At 40.6% G+C, this 17547-nt stretch overlaps 3 protein-coding genes across 3 annotated transcripts; all 3 read left to right on the top strand.

Moving 5' to 3' along the window:
- The first annotated feature begins 448 nt into the window (after positions 1 to 448).
- On the top strand, positions 449 to 3489 carry LOC141019727 (extracellular calcium-sensing receptor-like). Its single transcript, XM_073494725.1, has 6 exons — positions 449 to 669; positions 755 to 1043; positions 1125 to 1880; positions 1961 to 2188; positions 2298 to 2421; positions 2582 to 3489. The coding sequence occupies exons 1-6, from the start codon at positions 449 to 451 to the stop codon at positions 3487 to 3489; spliced, it is 2526 nt and encodes an 841-aa protein (XP_073350826.1).
- Positions 3490 to 8614: 5125 nt separating this feature from the next.
- LOC141019718 (extracellular calcium-sensing receptor-like) lies at positions 8615 to 11662 on the top strand. Its single transcript, XM_073494712.1, has 6 exons — positions 8615 to 8835; positions 8911 to 9199; positions 9282 to 10037; positions 10119 to 10346; positions 10471 to 10594; positions 10755 to 11662. The coding sequence occupies exons 1-6, from the start codon at positions 8615 to 8617 to the stop codon at positions 11660 to 11662; spliced, it is 2526 nt and encodes an 841-aa protein (XP_073350813.1).
- Positions 11663 to 13713: 2051 nt separating this feature from the next.
- On the top strand, positions 13714 to 17254 carry LOC141019709 (extracellular calcium-sensing receptor-like). The gene is made up of 6 exons (XM_073494700.1): positions 13714 to 13934; positions 14020 to 14308; positions 14422 to 15228; positions 15305 to 15532; positions 16031 to 16154; positions 16344 to 17254. Exons 1-6 carry the CDS (start codon positions 13714 to 13716, stop codon positions 17252 to 17254), a joined length of 2580 nt encoding a protein of 859 aa, XP_073350801.1.
- The last annotated feature ends 293 nt before the right edge of the window (positions 17255 to 17547 follow it).

Genomic DNA, 17547 nt, shown 5'->3' with positions numbered 1-17547 from the left:
TATATTTCTCTACGCAGACAGTAATATTGTAACGTGATATATTACTTTAAAATGAAGTTAACTCGTAATATGTGATATATTGCATTTTGAAAGTAACCTGCCCAACACATGTACTGAAATAGCGCAATTGGTTACTGTGGAGGTATCATTTTTCCTAATTTTTTATCTTGTTGGAAAATTCAATATAAAGCAATGCATCAGATAGAACATATCAGGTGCTGTGTACAAATAACTTAATATGCAAATTAACTACATCTACCACAGCGCAAAAAATTAATGAATTAATTCCATGACAAGACACAACTGTCCCGTCTTACTTATCTCTAATTGGATAGTATGAGGTGAGCGAGCTCTGCCGCCACCTAAGATTATAAAATGTCACACTTAAGACCGCTTTGATCCCAACCTGACTGGGTGGCTCTGCGCCATCGACAATCGGGAGTGGAAAATGTCACAAGTGATAGCAGGTCTGGTTTTCATGGAGCTGCTGTTGGCATTTGGAGCGGCGGAGGAGGAAGCTCCTTTCTGTCAGATACGAGGGAGTCCAGAGTTCCCTCTGCTGTCGAAAGAGGGAGATGTCATGATTGGGGGAGCCTTTTCCATCCACAGTAAAATCACACAGCCTCTGCTTTCATTCACAGAGAAACCAACACGTCTTAAATGTTCCAGGTTATTTTCAGCACTGTTTAAATGTATATTCTCATGAGTTTTGTTACACCAAATACAAGTTTGTATTTTTCTATTCTTGTCTCAGGGTAAACCTCAGAGAGTTTCGATTTGCCCAGACCATGATCTTTGCAATTGAGGAAATAAACAGAAGTGAATTTCTTCTTCCCAATGTTTCTGTCGGTTACCGTATTTATGACAACTGTGGCTCAACATTATCCTCAATGCGTGCAGCAATGGCTCTGATGAACGGTGATGAGTTGAGTTCAGGAAAAAGCTGCTCTGGTCAATCAGCTGTTCATGCAATTATTGGAGAGTCTGAATCCTCTTCAACCATTGTGCTGTCACGCACTACTGGACCATTCAAAATACCAGTGGTAAGAAGATTGTTTATTTGCATCAATGTGTATATCATATGCAAGCTCTCCTCATTCTGTCTCCTTTTTGTGTATTCTCAGATAAGTCATTCAGCTACTTGTGAGTGTTTGAGCAACAGGAAGGAGTATCCTTCTTTTTATCGAACAATTGCCAGCGACCTCTACCAAAGCCGGGCCCTCGCCCAGCTGGTCAAGCACTTTGGCTGGACTTGGGTCGGGGCCGTCAACAGTGACAGTGATTATGGCAACAATGGCATGGCCATCTTCCTTGCTGCAGCGCAGGAGGAAGGAGTGTGTGTGGAGTATACAGAGAAATTTCACAGGGCAGAACCAGAAAAACTCATGAAAGTGGTAGACGTGATCGGAAAGAGCACTGCCCGGGTCATTGTTGGTTTCCTGGCCCACGTAGAGATGAACAACCTTCTACAACAGTTGAGTCTACACAACATCACAGGCCTGCAGTTTATTGGTGTGGAAGCCTGGATCACTGCTGACAGCCTGGTGACTCCCACCAGCTTCAGTGTGCTGGGAGGCTCACTGGGTTTTGCTGTGCAAAAGGCCAATATCAGTGGTTTGGATGATTTTTTAATCAACGGTTTCTGGGAGACAGAGTTTGTGTGCAAGGAGAAAAATGGGAACACCATCACTGATAAAGCAACTTGCAAAGAAAATCAGGATCTAATTGAGTTTAAAGATTATGATGATGATGTGGCAGAGCTGAGATACTCCAGTAACATCTACAAAGCCATCTATGCTGTGGCCCATTCTCTGCACAGCATCCTAAAGTGCTCCAAAAGTCAGGGCTGTGACAAAAATGTAAAGGTTACTCCCTGGCAGGTAAGAAAAAAATACTTTTAAACTGTTTATTTCTTTTTCTGAAAATTAACCTTTTGACACATGATCTGAATGCCGTTTAGATGGTGGAGACTTTGAAGCAGGTGAATTTGACAATTAAAACCGGGGACCAGGTTTGGTTTGACAGCACTGGAGCAGCTGTGGCCCGATATGAGGTGGTGAACTGGCAGCGTGGATCAGACGGCTCAGTCCAGTTTAAACCTGTTGGCTACTATGATGCCTCCCTGCCTCCTGGACAGAAGTTTGTCCTCAAGACTGAAGCCATAATGTGGCCTGGAGGAAAGATAGAGGCAAATATCTGAATTGACAGCAAAGCTAAAACCATGTAATATGAACATATTTCATCTTGTACAATCCCTTAAAAAAAACGTAACATTGTTCATTTTCTTTGATTCAAAGCTGCCTGTGTCAGTGTGCAGTGAGAGCTGTCGTCCAGGAACTTATAAAGTCCTTCAGAAAGGAAAGCCAGTCTGCTGCTATGACTGTATACCATGTGCAGATGGAGAAATCAGCAACAGCACAGGTATATGTACAACAGGCCTGAGATATGGCAATTTGGCTACGTTGTTTGCTTTCCACACTCTGTGTATCATGGTAAAATTAGCTATGGTGCAGTCTCTTATTTACGTTTTTAGGATGTAATTTATTAAATTACAATAATATTGACAATATTTCTGTTACAGATTCTAATGACTGCAAAAAGTGTCCTGAAGAGTATTGGTCCAATCAAAACAGAGATGCATGTATACTGAAAAATGTCGAGTTCCTCTACTTCACTGAGGTTATGGGTATAATACTTGTATTTTTCACTTTGTTTGGTGTCCTCTTTACTTTAATTGTGGCCATTCTTTTCTTGATCAATAAGGACACTCCCTTGGTGAAGGCCAACAACTCTGAGCTGAGCTTCCTGCTGCTCTTCTCCTTGACTCTGTGTTTCCTGTGTTCTCTGACTTTCATAGGTCCGCCCTCTGACTGGTCCTGCATGCTGCGACACACAGCATTCGGCATCACCTTTGTCCTCTGTATCTCGTGTGTTCTCGGTAAAACATTAGTGGTGTTAATGGCCTTCAGAGCAACACTGCCAGGCAGTAATGTCATGAAATGGTTTGGGCCTGCACAGCAGAGACTCAGTGTTCTGGGTTTTACGCTAATACAGGTTTTAATTTGCATACTTTGGCTGACAATTAACCCTCCCTTTCCCTTCAAAAATATGACACTCTATAAAGAAAAGATTATTCTCGAGTGCGCTCTGGGATCACCTGTCGGGTTCTGGGCTGTCTTAGGATACATAGGCCTCCTAGCTTTCCTATGCTTTGTACTCGCTTTTTTGGCCAGAAAGTTACCTGATAACTTCAATGAAGCTAAATTTATCACCTTCAGCATGCTGATATTCTGTGCAGTCTGGATCACCTTTATCCCAGCATATGTCAGCTCTCCTGGGAAGTTCACTGTAGCTGTGGAGATATTTGCTATTTTAGCCTCCAGTTATGGGCTACTGTTCTGTATATTTGCACCAAAATGCTTTATTATTGTACTGAAACCTGAATTTAATACAAAGAAACATCTGATGGGGAAAACAAAATCTGTATAATTGAGATATCAGTTTAAAGGTAATTAACTGTTACTACAATAACGACAGTTAGAAAACACCACATTTTCAAAAACCATTTAAATGTAATATTAATTAATCGAAATATGCAGAATATTATTCTTTGTTCTGTTTCATTTAATAATAAAAAAGACTGAACATTATCCATGGTTACCTATTTTGTTATTAGGGCCTGCACTCAATGTCTAGTGTGCAAGTCTTCACCAGACATTGTCATCACAAAAGTGCAATATGCACATCTTTTATAAAAGCATGTGTGTAAAAGGGCTTTGTCACAAGAAGCAAACCTGAACGTGACACCAACCTCTATCACAGAGACTGTTCTTTCTTTTGTACGCCCAGTAAGAAAGATCTGAACCTTATTATATTTCTTACTTACTTACTATATTTTTCAGGGAAGTTTCATTATACGGCAGGTTCTCTTTTTCAGGAATGCCCTGTTCAGCCTGAGCCAGTTCCAGACATTCACACCTTGAACCTGGCCAATACAAACATGACCTATGGGCAAGTGAATGGCTCAGCAGGCTGGGAGTTAAAGGCCTTGGGTGCATGAGTGGTCTGGGGATTGAACTGTTGACAAGTCACAAGAAAGCATAAGACATATAGGATATATGATATTTAGTAAGCATATTTTCAGGGTTTCATTCAAAGATCACATGGCTAGAATTCCAGCTGTAAAGAGCAATACTCACTGGAAAGAAAAAAAATGTTGGTGGGAATCAGGAGAAAACTTTATTTTATTTCAGATAAAGCAGGTCAGGGTCACCTCCACCTGACTTGATGTTTCAGCAGTCTAAGCTGTATTTTAGGATGCCTCAAGAACACTTCATTACACTCAAATACTGTATGTCTCAGCTGTGACTTGAATTTTTCCATCCTAGCATGCTTATGTTACACTTAGTACATGAACATCTATGCAAACAACCACTGAATCAAAACATGTTGGTGTTTAGCCTACAGTAACAGTTTGCTCGTTAGCATGCTAAACTTCAGCTGTTCTTTATTGCCACCTGCTGGACATGTAATATATTGTAGCTTTGATAAGTGCATTCACTTCAAACTACTTATTCATTGTGTACATACTGTATATTACTATACATAGATTGTGTATGCATAGCAACTCTATCAATTAGGCTCCTACTAAGAATGTCAGTATTTGATGATTCTGCAGGTCTAATTCACTTAAATACCAATATTTTTAGATATTTTGTTCCTTTTGTGGTAAGACATAGAGATATGGGAATTGTGCAAAAAAGAATTATGGATTTGTCCTTTAAATGCTCACGCCATGAGTTCCTGGACAATATGAGCTGCCTGGTCAGCCAGGAGTGCAAAGAGAGGTGACAAAGAAAGTTATATATTTTTTTTTTAGAGCAGATGTTTTATTTTGTAGATCCAGAAAACATATCTTGGATTGGTCACCTATTTTGAATATTTGTCTTAAATAATATAAACAAAACATTGTATTTTGATTCATACCATACATTTTGAATTTGTTATTAAATGTATGGTCTGTTTTTGGATTCGATTCAACTTGACATGCATGTATGCTGTCTACCATTCAGCACACCACATTAAAATTGTATTCCCCTTCCCACATTTTAAAAAAAGACAGAAACTTTAATTCTATGTATGTTTTCTTTATTATAGAAGTGGGCCTCAAAAGGCAACATTATGGTAAAATAGAAGTGAAAGAATTAAAAAGTTTGAGCAACAGGGCATGACAGGTCTTGACAAAGGCCTCAAGTTCTCCAGGAGAGATCATAAGGGGATCATGATGCAACAGCCTTGAAGGGATGCTTCCAGTGTAAGGGGGCAGGCTGGAGACTCTGTGAACTCTAGAGGGAGTCTGTTAGTTTGTTAGAGTGTTTGTGAACAGGAAGAGCCTGAGGTGTAAGTCAAGGTCATCTAAAAAACATGCAAACAACAATTCATGTTTAATTAAAGAGGGCCTTGGAGGTACCAGCTGACAATAACCTTCCCTGTGGCTGAAAAATAACAATAACAGCAAATTAAATATCATATGGTCGAATGCCTTGCTAAAGCAGGTGTGTTTAATTGTTTATTTTAATAAGTTGTTAAAAGTGTGACATTAATTCCCTTATCCAAATACAGAATTCCCTGAAAATGATGTAACACGTAGAGTAAAATAATACAACATGATGTTAATGTGCCAAAGTAATTTAAAAGTAATTTATGCTTGAGGATAATGATTATGTAAGAACACAAATATATGTTTTTATTGATTTATATAAATCATCTATCATTATCACATTCTCTCTCCACCCTCACAGGTGCAGCTAACCTGGATACTCTTTACGACTCCTGTGGTGGACATGCAATAATTAGAAACACATGGTCAAGGTGAGAGGCATGCACATGGCCTCTCGCCTTGATTGGAATATGTTTCAGAGTTAGACAGATAGACGATCCACTCAATGAACCTGGATTACATGTGCACACGTCCTGCATTACATTTGCACAGGAACTCTGTCAGAAATACGGTGAGGAAACCAAGTAGACACAGCTGCTCCTGCAGGAGCTTGAAATGGCAGCTAGAATGAGATGTCACCACCATCAGAGTGCTCATCCATGTGCTCAGAAAAAGCTAACAATTTACAAATATACACCATGAATGACACAATTATGGCCAAGTCGCATGACTCCACCAAGGTTTAGCTGGCCCCGGCAGACGTTAAGGTGCTGGAAGGTTGGAAGGCCACTTAGCCTTCGAGTTTTCAAGGCTAGCTTTGAAAGAAAAGAGTGACTCGGAGTCTGATAAACAGACTACAAACATTCATAAACAGAGAGGTCCCGAGACATGGTATTTCAGGCCCTGTCCTGCGTCATTGATTGCAGTACACCTTCAGTGAACAGGGTGCTGTATACCACATACACAAGGCCCATGAGGCAGTGAGGCCTTTGAATGTGCATGCACCCCTGCTGTTTGTCCTGCCTACCTTCTTAAACGCCTGTTGGATTGCATCCACAACCCTACGAGAGAGCCTAGTCTTGGAGACTGATTGCTCAAGGCAGGTTTGTAACAGACAACAAGTTTGTTTGTTGTCCTGTGGCCATGTGTACAATGAATATACATCTTTTAGGCTGGTGACTGGTGAAAACAGTGACTGCCCACTCAACCCTGTATCACCGTCTTGAGCAGGGTGGAAAGGGTGCAGCTGAATGGACTGACTGGCATGGGACTTTGATCAGACCAGGTCAGGTGGAATACAAGGTTCAGGCACAGATCCATTGTCTCTCCCATTCTTTTAGTCGACTTGAACACCTCTAATATTTCCTGGAGGATGTCATGGGTGATGCAGGAGAGAGGAGCCACCTGTCTTAATTTGGACCATGATTCAAACACTTCCCGAAGATAGAAATTGTCTGCCCTAATTGATGTAGTCTGGGCTCTTTGCAGAGTGCTAACGACAGACTGGGGCAACCCCATGATTAGAAATTTGGCTCTGTCATGAGCCAGTGATCCATGGGCCTCACCAACACGTGGTGGTTTCTCAGCTCTGACAGGAAGTGCAGAAGAGCTGGATAGATAGCTTGCAATTCCAGAAGATAGATGTTTTGTGCTAAGATCCATGGAACTGGCTGCTGATGCCTCTGCCCTTGTGTGAGGCACCCCAGCCTACCAGGGAGATGTCAGGTTGCATCACATTGCAACACAACATCGGCCCTAGTGCAAGCCTGAGGATCATGAGGCAGCGCTGCACTGGGTGTATGTTCAGAAGAGCAAGGAGCACAATGTGCACCTTGGTTGCCCTCAAAGAGGCAGAGACACAATCTCTGGGGAACCTTGGCCCCCACACAGAACTGGGCCTAGCAAGCTTCAAGGGTAGCCTTTCCTCCAGACTTTTTGGAAAGAGTTCCTGCTCTTGTATCCAAACACCTGCCTAGGAATGCAGTAGACTGGAGGAGCCAGGTCACATTGCTGCAGCAATGCTCCTCCAAGTAAGCACCACCAGCAAGTAATCCAAGTACTTATGGATGCAAGGACCTTCCAGACGCAATTGTCCAAGGATTGCATTTGTGCACCTTGTGAGCATGCAGAAGGTAGATACATACCAAATGGAAGGACATAGAGCTCAAAGGTTTTTGTTCTTCCACCAAAGGTGAACTTGAGGCAGCATTGTTGCAGGGGTCTCAGGAACTTGTTAAGCTTTCTTATATCCAAAATTGTCTGAATCTCCCATCATGTTTAGGAAGTAAAGTGACTGTAACTTAGCCTGCTTATTAGTCCGTTTCACATCCATAATGGCCTTCTGTGCCAGCAGTTTTCAGTTGCTTGATTACAGCCTTTATTTCTGTGTTTTTTTGTCCATCCCACTTGATTTGTAGTGGTATCCTAGTAGCGGTATACCACTCTGTCAAGCTTTCTGGAATGGTTTGTGCCTTTTGTTTACTTTCACTGTTACTTTTCTCATGTTACTTCGAAGAACTTCAAGAATATAAAATACTCTCTCTCTCTCTCTCTCTCTATATATATATATATATGTACAGAGTTACACAGGGCCAAATAGGAGGTTCGAAATTATTTTGTGTGTGAAAGTATGAGGAAGTTGTTCATCCCAACAATTTAGAGCACAAGAAAACAGTGCCTTATTGTGTTTAACTTTTTCTTACATTGTCTGTTCTCAAACCCTCAAATTCCATACTTATATATAAGTAGAAATACCTCAATGTAAAAATACTCTGTATTTACAATTTTACTGAAACTACTTTACAGAAGTAAAAATACTAAATATTCAGAATTCTCCTTTACAGGGTATTATGTTCTGAAATATACTGGATTGTGATACTGCAAAGCTATTATTTATTGTTGTATAACCTTTAATGTAGCATCATATTTGATATCTTGTCATACGCAGTGAACAAAGACCTAAATCTGCTAAGTAACTACACCTGCCATGGCGCAATAACTTCATAAATTAATTCCATGACAAGACAGAACTGTCCTGTCCTACTTATCTCTGATTGGATAGTATGAGGTGAGTGAGCTCTGACCTCACCTAAGATTATAAAATGACACACTTAAAACCACTGCTACTCCGACCAGACTGGGCGGCTCTGTCCCATCAGCAATTGGGTGAGGAAAATGTCACAAGTAATAACAAGTCTGGTTTTCATGGTGTTCTTTTCCGCATTTGGAGCAGCGGAGGATGATGCCCCTTTCTGTCAGATACGAGGGAGTCCAGAGTTTCCTGTGCTGTCTAAAGAGGGAGATGTCATGATTGGGGGAGCCTTTTCCATCCACAAAAAAATCACACAACCTCCGCTTTCATTTACAGAGAAACCCACACGTCTCAAATGTTCCAGGTAATTTTCAACACTGTTTAAACATACATTCTCTTGAGTTTTGTCACAGTAAATACAAGTTTGTATTTTTCTCAGGGTCAACCTCAGAGAATTTCGATTTGCCCAGACCATGATCTTCGCAATTGAGGAAATAAATAGAAGTGAATTTCTTCTTCCCAATGTTTCTATCGGTTACCGTATTTATGACAACTGTGCCTCAACATTATCCTCAATGCGTGCAGCAATGGCTCTGATGAATGGTGATAAGTTGAGTTCAGGAAAAAGCTGCTCTGGTCAATCAGCTGTTCATGCAATTATTGGAGAGTCTGAATCTACTTCAACCATTGTGCTGTCACGCACTACTGGACCATTCAAAATACCAGTGGTAAGAAGATTGTTTATTTGCATCAATGTGTATATCATATGCAAGCTCTCCTCATTCTGTCTCCCTCTTTGTGTATTCTCAGATAAGTCATTCAGCTACTTGTGAGTGTTTGAGCAACAGAAAGGAGTATCCTTCTTTTTATCGAACAATTGCCAGCGATCTCCACCAAGGTAGAGTACTAGCCCATATGGTCAAGTTCTATGGCTGGACTTGGGTTGGGGCCGTCAACAGTGACAGTGATTATGGCAACAATGGCATGGCCATCTTCCTTGCTGCAGCGCAGGAGGAAGGAGTGTGTGTGGAGTATACAGAGAAATTTCACAGGGCAGAACCAGAAAAAGTAATGAAAGTGGTAGACGTGATCAGAAAGAGCACTGCCCGGGTCATTGTTGGTTTCATGGCCCATGTAGAGATGGACGAGCTTCTGCAGCAGTTGAGTCTACACAACATCACAGGCCTGCAGTTTATTGGTGTGGAGGCCTGGATCACTGCTGACAGCCTGGTGACTCCCACCAGCTTCAGTGTGCTGGGAGGCTCACTGGGTTTTGCTGTGCCAAAGACCACTATCAGTGGTTTGGATGATTTTATAATCAGAGATTTTTGGGAGACAGTTTTTGACTGCAAGGAGACAAAAAGCCACACCATATCTGAAACAACGCATTGCAGAGAAAACCAGGATCTAATTGAGTTAAAAGATTATGATGATGATGTGGCAGAGCTGAGATACCCGATCAACATCTACAAAGCCATCTATGCTGTGGCCCATTCTCTGCACAGCATCCTAAACTGCTCCAAAAGTCAGGGCTGTGACAAGAATGTAAAGGTTACTCCCTGGCAGGTAAAAAGGAACTGATTACTAGAATGTGTATTTCCCTTTTCTGTAAGTTAATATTTTGACATTTCAAATAATGCTATTTAGATGGTGGAGTCTTTGAAGCAGGTGAATTTTACAATTAAAACCGGGGACCAGGTTTGGTTTGACAGCACTGGAGCAGTTGTGGCTCAGTATGAGGTGGTGAACTGGCAGCGTGGATCAGACGGCTCAGTCCAGTTTAAACCTGTTGGCTACTATGATGCCTCCCTGCCTCCTGGACAGAAGTTTGTCCTCAAGACTGAAGCCATAATTTGGAACGGGGGAAAGACAGAGGCAAATATACTAATTGACAATAAAACCTAAATTTATAATGGTGGTCGCCATGTTGTTTAACCATATTTCATCTGCAATGATTATTTAATTAAATGTAATATCTTTCTTTTTCTTTGATTCAAAGCTGCCTGTGTCAGTGTGCAGTGAGAGCTGTCATCCAGGAACTTATAAAGTCCTTCAGAAAGGAAAGCCAGTCTGCTGCTATGACTGTATACCATGTGCAGATGGAGAAATCAGCAACAGCACAGGTATATGTACAACAGGCCTGAGATATGGCAATTTGGATACGCTGTTTGCTTTTCACACTCTGTGTATCATGGTAAAATTAGCTATGGTGCAGTCTCCTATTTACGTTTTTAGGATGTAATTTATTAAATTACAATAATATTGACAATATTTCTGTTACAGATTCTAATGACTGCAAAAAGTGTCCTGAAGAGTATTGGTCCAATCAAAACAGAGATGCATGTATACTGAAAAATGTCGAGTTCCTCTACTTCACTGAGGTTATGGGTATAATACTTGTATTTTTCACTTTGTTTGGTGTCCTCTTTACTTTAATTGTGGCCATTCTTTTCTTGATCAATAAGGACACTCCCTTGGTGAAGGCCAACAACTCTGAGCTGAGCTTCCTGCTGCTCTTCTCCTTGACTCTGTGTTTCCTGTGTTCTCTGACTTTCATAGGTCCGCCCTCTGACTGGTCCTGCATGCTGCGACACACAGCATTCGGCATCACCTTTGTCCTCTGTATCTCGTGTGTTCTCGGTAAAACATTAGTGGTGTTAATGGCCTTCAGAGCAACACTCCCAGGCAGTAATATGATGAAATGGTTTGGGCCTGCACAGCAGAGACTCAGTGTTCTGGGTTTTACGCTAATACAGGTTTTAATTTGCATACTTTGGCTGACAATTAACCCTCCCTTTCCCTTCAAAAATATGACACTCTATAAAGAAAAGATTATTCTCGAGTGTGCTCTGGGATCACCTGTCGGGTTCTGGGCTGTCTTAGGATACATAGGCCTCCTAGCTTTCCTATGCTTTGTACTCGCTTTTTTGGCCAGAAAGTTACCTGATAACTTCAATGAAGCTAAATTTATCACCTTCAGCATGCTGATATTCTGTGCAGTCTGGATCACCTTTATCCCAGCATATGTCAGCTCTCCTGGGAAGTTCACTGTGGCGGTTGAGATATTTGCTATTTTAGCCTCCAGTTATGGGCTACTTTTCTGTATATTTGCACCAAAGTGCTTTATCATTGTATTCAAACCAGAACTGAACACAAGAAAACATCTGATGGGAAAAGGAGGATCTGATTAAACCTACAGTAGCTATCAGTTTAAAGGAAATTTCACTATGTCCTTTTATTTTTCATCGCAAAACTAGTGGCTTTGAATAGTATTCATTTAAACATAAATGTTGCTTAGCTTTCCCTTTTGTCCTATATACAAATCTAGACAACTGCTACAGTGCAACAATAAAACATATCAATTTGAAAAATCTTTTAAGATTGCTTTCATTAAAAATCATATTTTCCAACAAAGTAGTTGAAAATTAAACTTACAATGCACAGTATTAATATTTGTTTTATTTCACATAAATAAAACAAGATTTAAAAGTATCCATGAATACCTGTCTTTTCATGTTAATTACCACATTTAGGGCCTGCTAATTTGTTCTGATTCCCAGGTTGACAATGGCCGACATTTCTGTCACGCTTCTCTGCGTTTCATACAGCAGACAAGGTACACTAAGACACACCGTCCTTTCCAATGTAAACCCATCTGCGACAATATGAGGCATTTAGAGCAACAGCTTCATCTGTCACAGTATGCATAGGGACAAAGTCCCATGTTGTAATCACACAAGCATAATATACACATATTTTACAAAAGCATGTGGATTAAAGGGCTTCATTTCAGACGATATCTAAAAAGTATTCCTGCCATAACTTTCAAAATAAAATCAGTCTAAACACGATAAAACATGGATGTGAGCAAGTGATGCCCTTTCGTGATAGATTGTGTATGTAGGCAACCATTATGCGCAATTAATCATCTGCAAACAGATTTACATACTATACTTACTGAGCATATTCTAAGGTTTCTTTCAAAAATAGCAAGGCTAGAAATAGTCTGCAATGTTCATTATGCACAAGAAAAATATGAAAACAATACAAAAAATATATATATTTCATGGACTTCATTCAACTCAAATATACTTTGCAATTGTGCTTGTACTTTGCCAATTTACAATTGTGCCTTGAGATGTTGTTAGCATGATATCATGCTAACAATGCCTGCTGTCTGCTAGTATAAAATTTGTCATGTTAGCATACCTAAATTGTGTTCTTCAATGCCATAGGGTGAACATTTAAACATTTAATTTAATAGTAATTCAGCCACGACCACTTTAGTCAAAGAAAACTTATCTGAATGTGCAGTAAGTTATATTTGGCGGTATGGCTCTGGTCTCGGACCTCCCAAGCCTTCCACATGCATACATGGAAATCCTAAGGCAGAGAGAGCACACCACCCTGCCCTTCCATTCATGTACATGGACAGACTAGGGCAGAGAGAGCAGCAGCAAAGATCGAAGTCAGACACTGAACGCTGGCATTTTATGTAATTGTGAAGTGCAGAATCATCCAATATAAACGTAATTCTTAGGCATACTGGGCCGGTACATTATGCTTTTTCTCTGGACTGATTTCTTTTAAATAATCACAAAACATTATATGGCAAATGACAAATACATATATGCCCATTATCAAAATGTTTGTATCCTCTTTTTGATATCTGAGGAGTGGTGTCTACTGCCCCAAATAAACATTACTGCTTACTTATTGCCTTCTCCAGTCAGCTCATCTGGATCATCCTCACCACCTGCGAATATGGATTGTATGATTTATGAAAGCCTGTAAATAAAGTCAGTGACAGCTGTCACAGAATCGTTACACTCCATATCCTCATTGTGAGTCCTAATCATGATGCAGGCTGAGTTCACTGTAACTACACTTTAATGAATAAATAGTGTTCACATATCAAACTTCCATTTTCAAACGATATCACGAGAAACTTTTACGTTTTTTTCCTCCCCCCATGTTCCTTTAGGGGCTCTGTAAAAATGCAATGTGCTCCCTCTGATCACATTTTCTAATGTAAAAATGATCTAAAAACAGAATTTACCATCTCAAATGAAAAACAGCAAAGCGATATGACATCATTACACAGTGATTTGATAAGAGGACTTTCAGTCATCATCATCCATAGAGGTATAAAGCTCTGCCCATTAAAGCAAATACACTGTTTTGTCCAGTGATAGAAGAACTCGTCACAGAGTACAGGCCTGTATGCGCAATTTTGTATCAGATGTGTGACTGTGTGTATGTCATGTTGCTGTTTGTGCTTTTTATGAGAGCCTTTGGAGCAGAGGAAAACACTATACTCTGTGAGATGCTGGGGAGCCCAGAGTTCCCTCTGTTATCTAAGGAAGGAGATATCACTATTGGAGGAGCTTTTTCCATTCATAGCCAAATCTCAAAACCTCCGCTGTCCTTCATTGATACTCCAGAACGTCTTATATGCACCAGGTACTGTTTTCTCCTGTCTTGTTTATTGGTTTCTAAACAGAAGAAAAGTGATATAAAGTCTGAAAACTGTTCTTACTCTTTTCAGGATCAATTTCAGAGAATTTCGTTTTGTCCAGACAATGATTTTTGCCATCGAGGAGATCAACAATAGCAGCTCTCTGCTGCCTAATATCTCAATTGGTTATAAAGTTTTTGACAGCTGTGGTTCAACACTGCCTTCAACGCGTGCAATGATGGGTCTACTAGATGGACAGGAAAGGACTTCAGGAAAAACCTGCTCCAGCCAGTCATCTGTTCATGCCATCATTGGAGCCTCTGAGTCCTCCTCAACCATTGTGATGCTACAAATTTCAGGGATTTTCCAAATACCAGTGGTGAATATTTGTAATATTTGTGCTCCCTTTTGACTTGTTCCACTGTGCACCTTGATGATCACAGGTTATTTTTGTCACTTAATACTCAATTCACATCTTTTCTTTTTCATTAGATCAGCCACTTTGCCACTTGTGCTTGTCTGAGTAACAGAAAGGCATACCCCTCCTTCTTCAGAACCATCCCTAGTGACTACTATCAGAGCAGAGCCTTGGCAAAACTGGTGAAGCACTTTGGCTGGACATGGGTTGGGGCAGTTAGAAGTGACAATGATTATGGTAACAATGGCCTGGCAACATTTATCACAGCTGCAAGTCAGGAGGGGGTCTGTATTGAGTACTCGGAGGCCATCTCGAGGACTGACCCCAGTGAGCAGATTGCAAGGGTGGTCAGAGTGATCCAAAGTGGTAGTGCAAGAGTTTTAGTTGCCTTCTTGGCCCAGAGCGAGATGAATGTTTTGCTTGAGGAAGCTCTGAAACAAAACTTGACTGGGCTGCAGTGGGTGGGCAGTGAGTCCTGGATTACAGCAGGTCATCTTGCCACAAAGAGGTACTCGGGAATCCTGACAGGATCTCTGGGCTTCACCATCAGAAAGACAAAGATCACAGGCCTGCGAGAGTTTCTTTTGCAGGTTAACCCAAGTCAGGACCCTCAGAATAATCTGCTGAGAGAGTTCTGGGAAGCCACATTTGGTTGTAGTTTCCAAAACAGCCTGCGTGGTCAGACCCAGTGCTCTGGTTCTGAGCAACTGCAGGACATCAGCAATCCTTTCACAGATGTATCAGAGCTAAGGATATCTAACAATGTGTATAAGGCCGTGTATGCAGTGGCTCATGCCGTGCATAACATTTTAAAATGTGGACAAAGTGGTGAAGCGGTGAATCAGTCATGTATCTGGAAAGATGATTTTGAGCCAAAGCAGGTAAGAGGTTCGCCCTCATGAATTATGTAGATCCTTTCAATACTTAAAATTATTCACCTCTGCTCTCTATTGATAGATCGTGAAACACCTCCAAGATGTGAATTTCACTCTTCAGTCAGGAGAAAGGGTGTATTTTGATGGAAATGGAGACCCTGCAGCAACTTATGAGCTGGTGAACTGGCAGAGAAACCGAGCCGGAGATACTGTGTTTGTGGCTGTAGGGAGCTATGATGCCTCACTACCAAATGGAAAGCAGTTTACCATGAATGGAATAAACATAACATGGGCTGCCGAATCCCAAAAGGTATCAAACATGCTGGAATACTGTACACGCAAATGTGGGTGTATGTGTGTACAGTATACTCAGTGTTTTAAAAAGTATACTGAAATACATGAGTAAAAGTAAAGCTAACCTGTTGAAATATTACTTTGGTTAAAGTAAAAGCATATTAAACATATATTTACATGTATGTATAAACTGTATACTTTGCTTTGACTTGGCGATCAGAAAATATAGTATCAGAAAATTACCACAGAAGTTCCACAAAGTTGTACTTAAGTACCGTTCTGGAGAAAATGTATTTAGTTACATTCCAACACTGTGTGTACTGTATCTGTATACAGTACACACAGTATAGACTGACATGACAAATGTAAAAAGTTTCAATTCTCATGTTAGTTTATAAGATCAAGGTATGAAGCTAAAACGAATTATCCGTAATGCTGATTAAACCAATTAAATGAAGAATTTATATTATAGGAGTAACAAACTGAGTAACTGATGACTTTTGTGTTATTACAGAGGCCACAGTCTGTCTGCAGTGAGAGCTGTCTGCCAGGTTTCCGGCAGGCTGTGATTAAAGGAAAACCCATCTGCTGTTTCTTCTGCGTTACCTGTGCTGCTGGAGAGATCAGCAACTCCAGCAGTGAGCAAAAGCTTTCCTTACTGTAATTTATAATGTTATTTGTGTACAAAATCAATGCTTTCCTGTATCTCAACTTCAAGTCACTAAAAACAGCCAGTGATTATTTTAATACGAGCTCTGATCTCATAACTTTTAGCTTACGGCATTCAGTTACAGCATTTCAGTATTTTATGTTTTCAACATTTTCAGATTCTGCAGAGTGTTCACGGTGTCCTCTGGAGTATTGGTCAAATGAAGATCACAGCCAGTGTGTTCCAAAGGTGATTGAGTTCCTAAGTTATGGAGAAACCATGGGGACCCTCCTCACTGCTTTCTCATTGTTTGGAGCAAGTTTAACACTGGTGGTGTCATGTGTCTTCTTTTGGTTTCGACACACACCTCTTGTCAAAGCCAGTAACTCTGAGCTGAGCTTCCTGCTGCTCTTCTCCTTGACTCTGTGCTTCCTGTGTTCTCTGACCTTCATCGGCCGGCCCTCTAAGTGGTCCTGCATGCTGCGACACACAGCTTTTGGCATCACCTTTGCCTTGTGCATGTCTTGTATCTTGGCTAAAACCATAGCAGTGGTGATGGCCTTTAAGGCTAAAAGACCAGCAAACACAGTTCCTCAGTGCTCTGCTCCGCTTCAGAGAACAAGTGTTCTCAGCTGCACCTTACTGCAGATTTTAGTTTGTGTGCTCTGGTTAACTCTTGCCCCACCATTCCCCTACAAAAATACTGCCCATGCCACTGAAAGGATTATTCTAGAATGTGATTTAGGTTCACCTATAGGGTTCTGGGTTGTGTTAGGTTACATAGGACTCCTGTCTGTGCTATGCTTTATCCTTGCTTTCCTGGCTCGAAAGCTGCCTGATAATTTCAATGAAGCCAAGTTTATCACCTTTAGCATGCTGATATTCTGTGCAGTCTGGGTCACCTTTATCCCAGCGTATGTCAGCTCTCCTGGGAAGTTCACTGTAGCTGTAGAGATATTTGCTATTCTGGCCTCTAGCTTTGGGTTGCTTTTCTGTATATTTGCTCCGAAATGTTATATTTTATTATTGAAACCAGAGAAGAATACTAAAAAACACATGATGGGGAGAAACCAATCAAAATTACCATGAAAGGGGATCAGAATAGTACCACTGAAATGTTGCCATTTTACTTTTTCTTTCAATTATTAAAGGGTATTATGAAATAAGACCATGAGAGCACTCCATTAAATGCTTTAAAATAATTTATTTTCTGCCTTCTTTTGGCCATTAAGCAATATACAGATTACTTGCATGTGGTTATTTTAAAATGGAAACAAGGGACTGGACATATAAGCAGTTTTGCTAAGATTGTTAAATGCAATAAACATTTTCAGTTAATTGCCATTCCCGAAACTGAAGTATATATATATATATATATATAT

This window comes from Pagrus major, chromosome 2 (assembly GCF_040436345.1).
Source record: "Pagrus major chromosome 2, Pma_NU_1.0".
NCBI classification, from domain to species: Eukaryota; Metazoa; Chordata; class Actinopteri; order Spariformes; family Sparidae; genus Pagrus; species Pagrus major.
This window is presented reverse-complemented; position numbering and strand designations above follow the sequence as displayed.

Coding starts and splice junctions, on each gene's coding strand:
- LOC141019709 (XM_073494700.1), top strand. CDS start 13,714: ATGTGTGACTGTGTGTATGTCATGTTGCTGTTTGTGCTTTTTATGAGA. Junction 15,533..16,030: donor GGGCTGCCGAATCCCAAAAG/GTATCAAACATG, acceptor GTGTTATTACAG/AGGCCACAGTCTGTCTGCAG. Junction 16,155..16,343: donor AGAGATCAGCAACTCCAGCA/GTGAGCAAAAGC, acceptor CAACATTTTCAG/ATTCTGCAGAGTGTTCACGG.
- LOC141019727 (XM_073494725.1), top strand. CDS start 449: ATGTCACAAGTGATAGCAGGTCTGGTTTTCATGGAGCTGCTGTTGGCA. Junction 1,881..1,960: donor TAAAGGTTACTCCCTGGCAG/GTAAGAAAAAAA, acceptor AATGCCGTTTAG/ATGGTGGAGACTTTGAAGCA. Junction 2,189..2,297: donor GGCCTGGAGGAAAGATAGAG/GCAAATATCTGA, acceptor TTTGATTCAAAG/CTGCCTGTGTCAGTGTGCAG.
- LOC141019718 (XM_073494712.1), top strand. CDS start 8,615: ATGTCACAAGTAATAACAAGTCTGGTTTTCATGGTGTTCTTTTCCGCA. Junction 9,200..9,281: donor GACCATTCAAAATACCAGTG/GTAAGAAGATTG, acceptor GTGTATTCTCAG/ATAAGTCATTCAGCTACTTG. Junction 10,038..10,118: donor TAAAGGTTACTCCCTGGCAG/GTAAAAAGGAAC, acceptor AATGCTATTTAG/ATGGTGGAGTCTTTGAAGCA.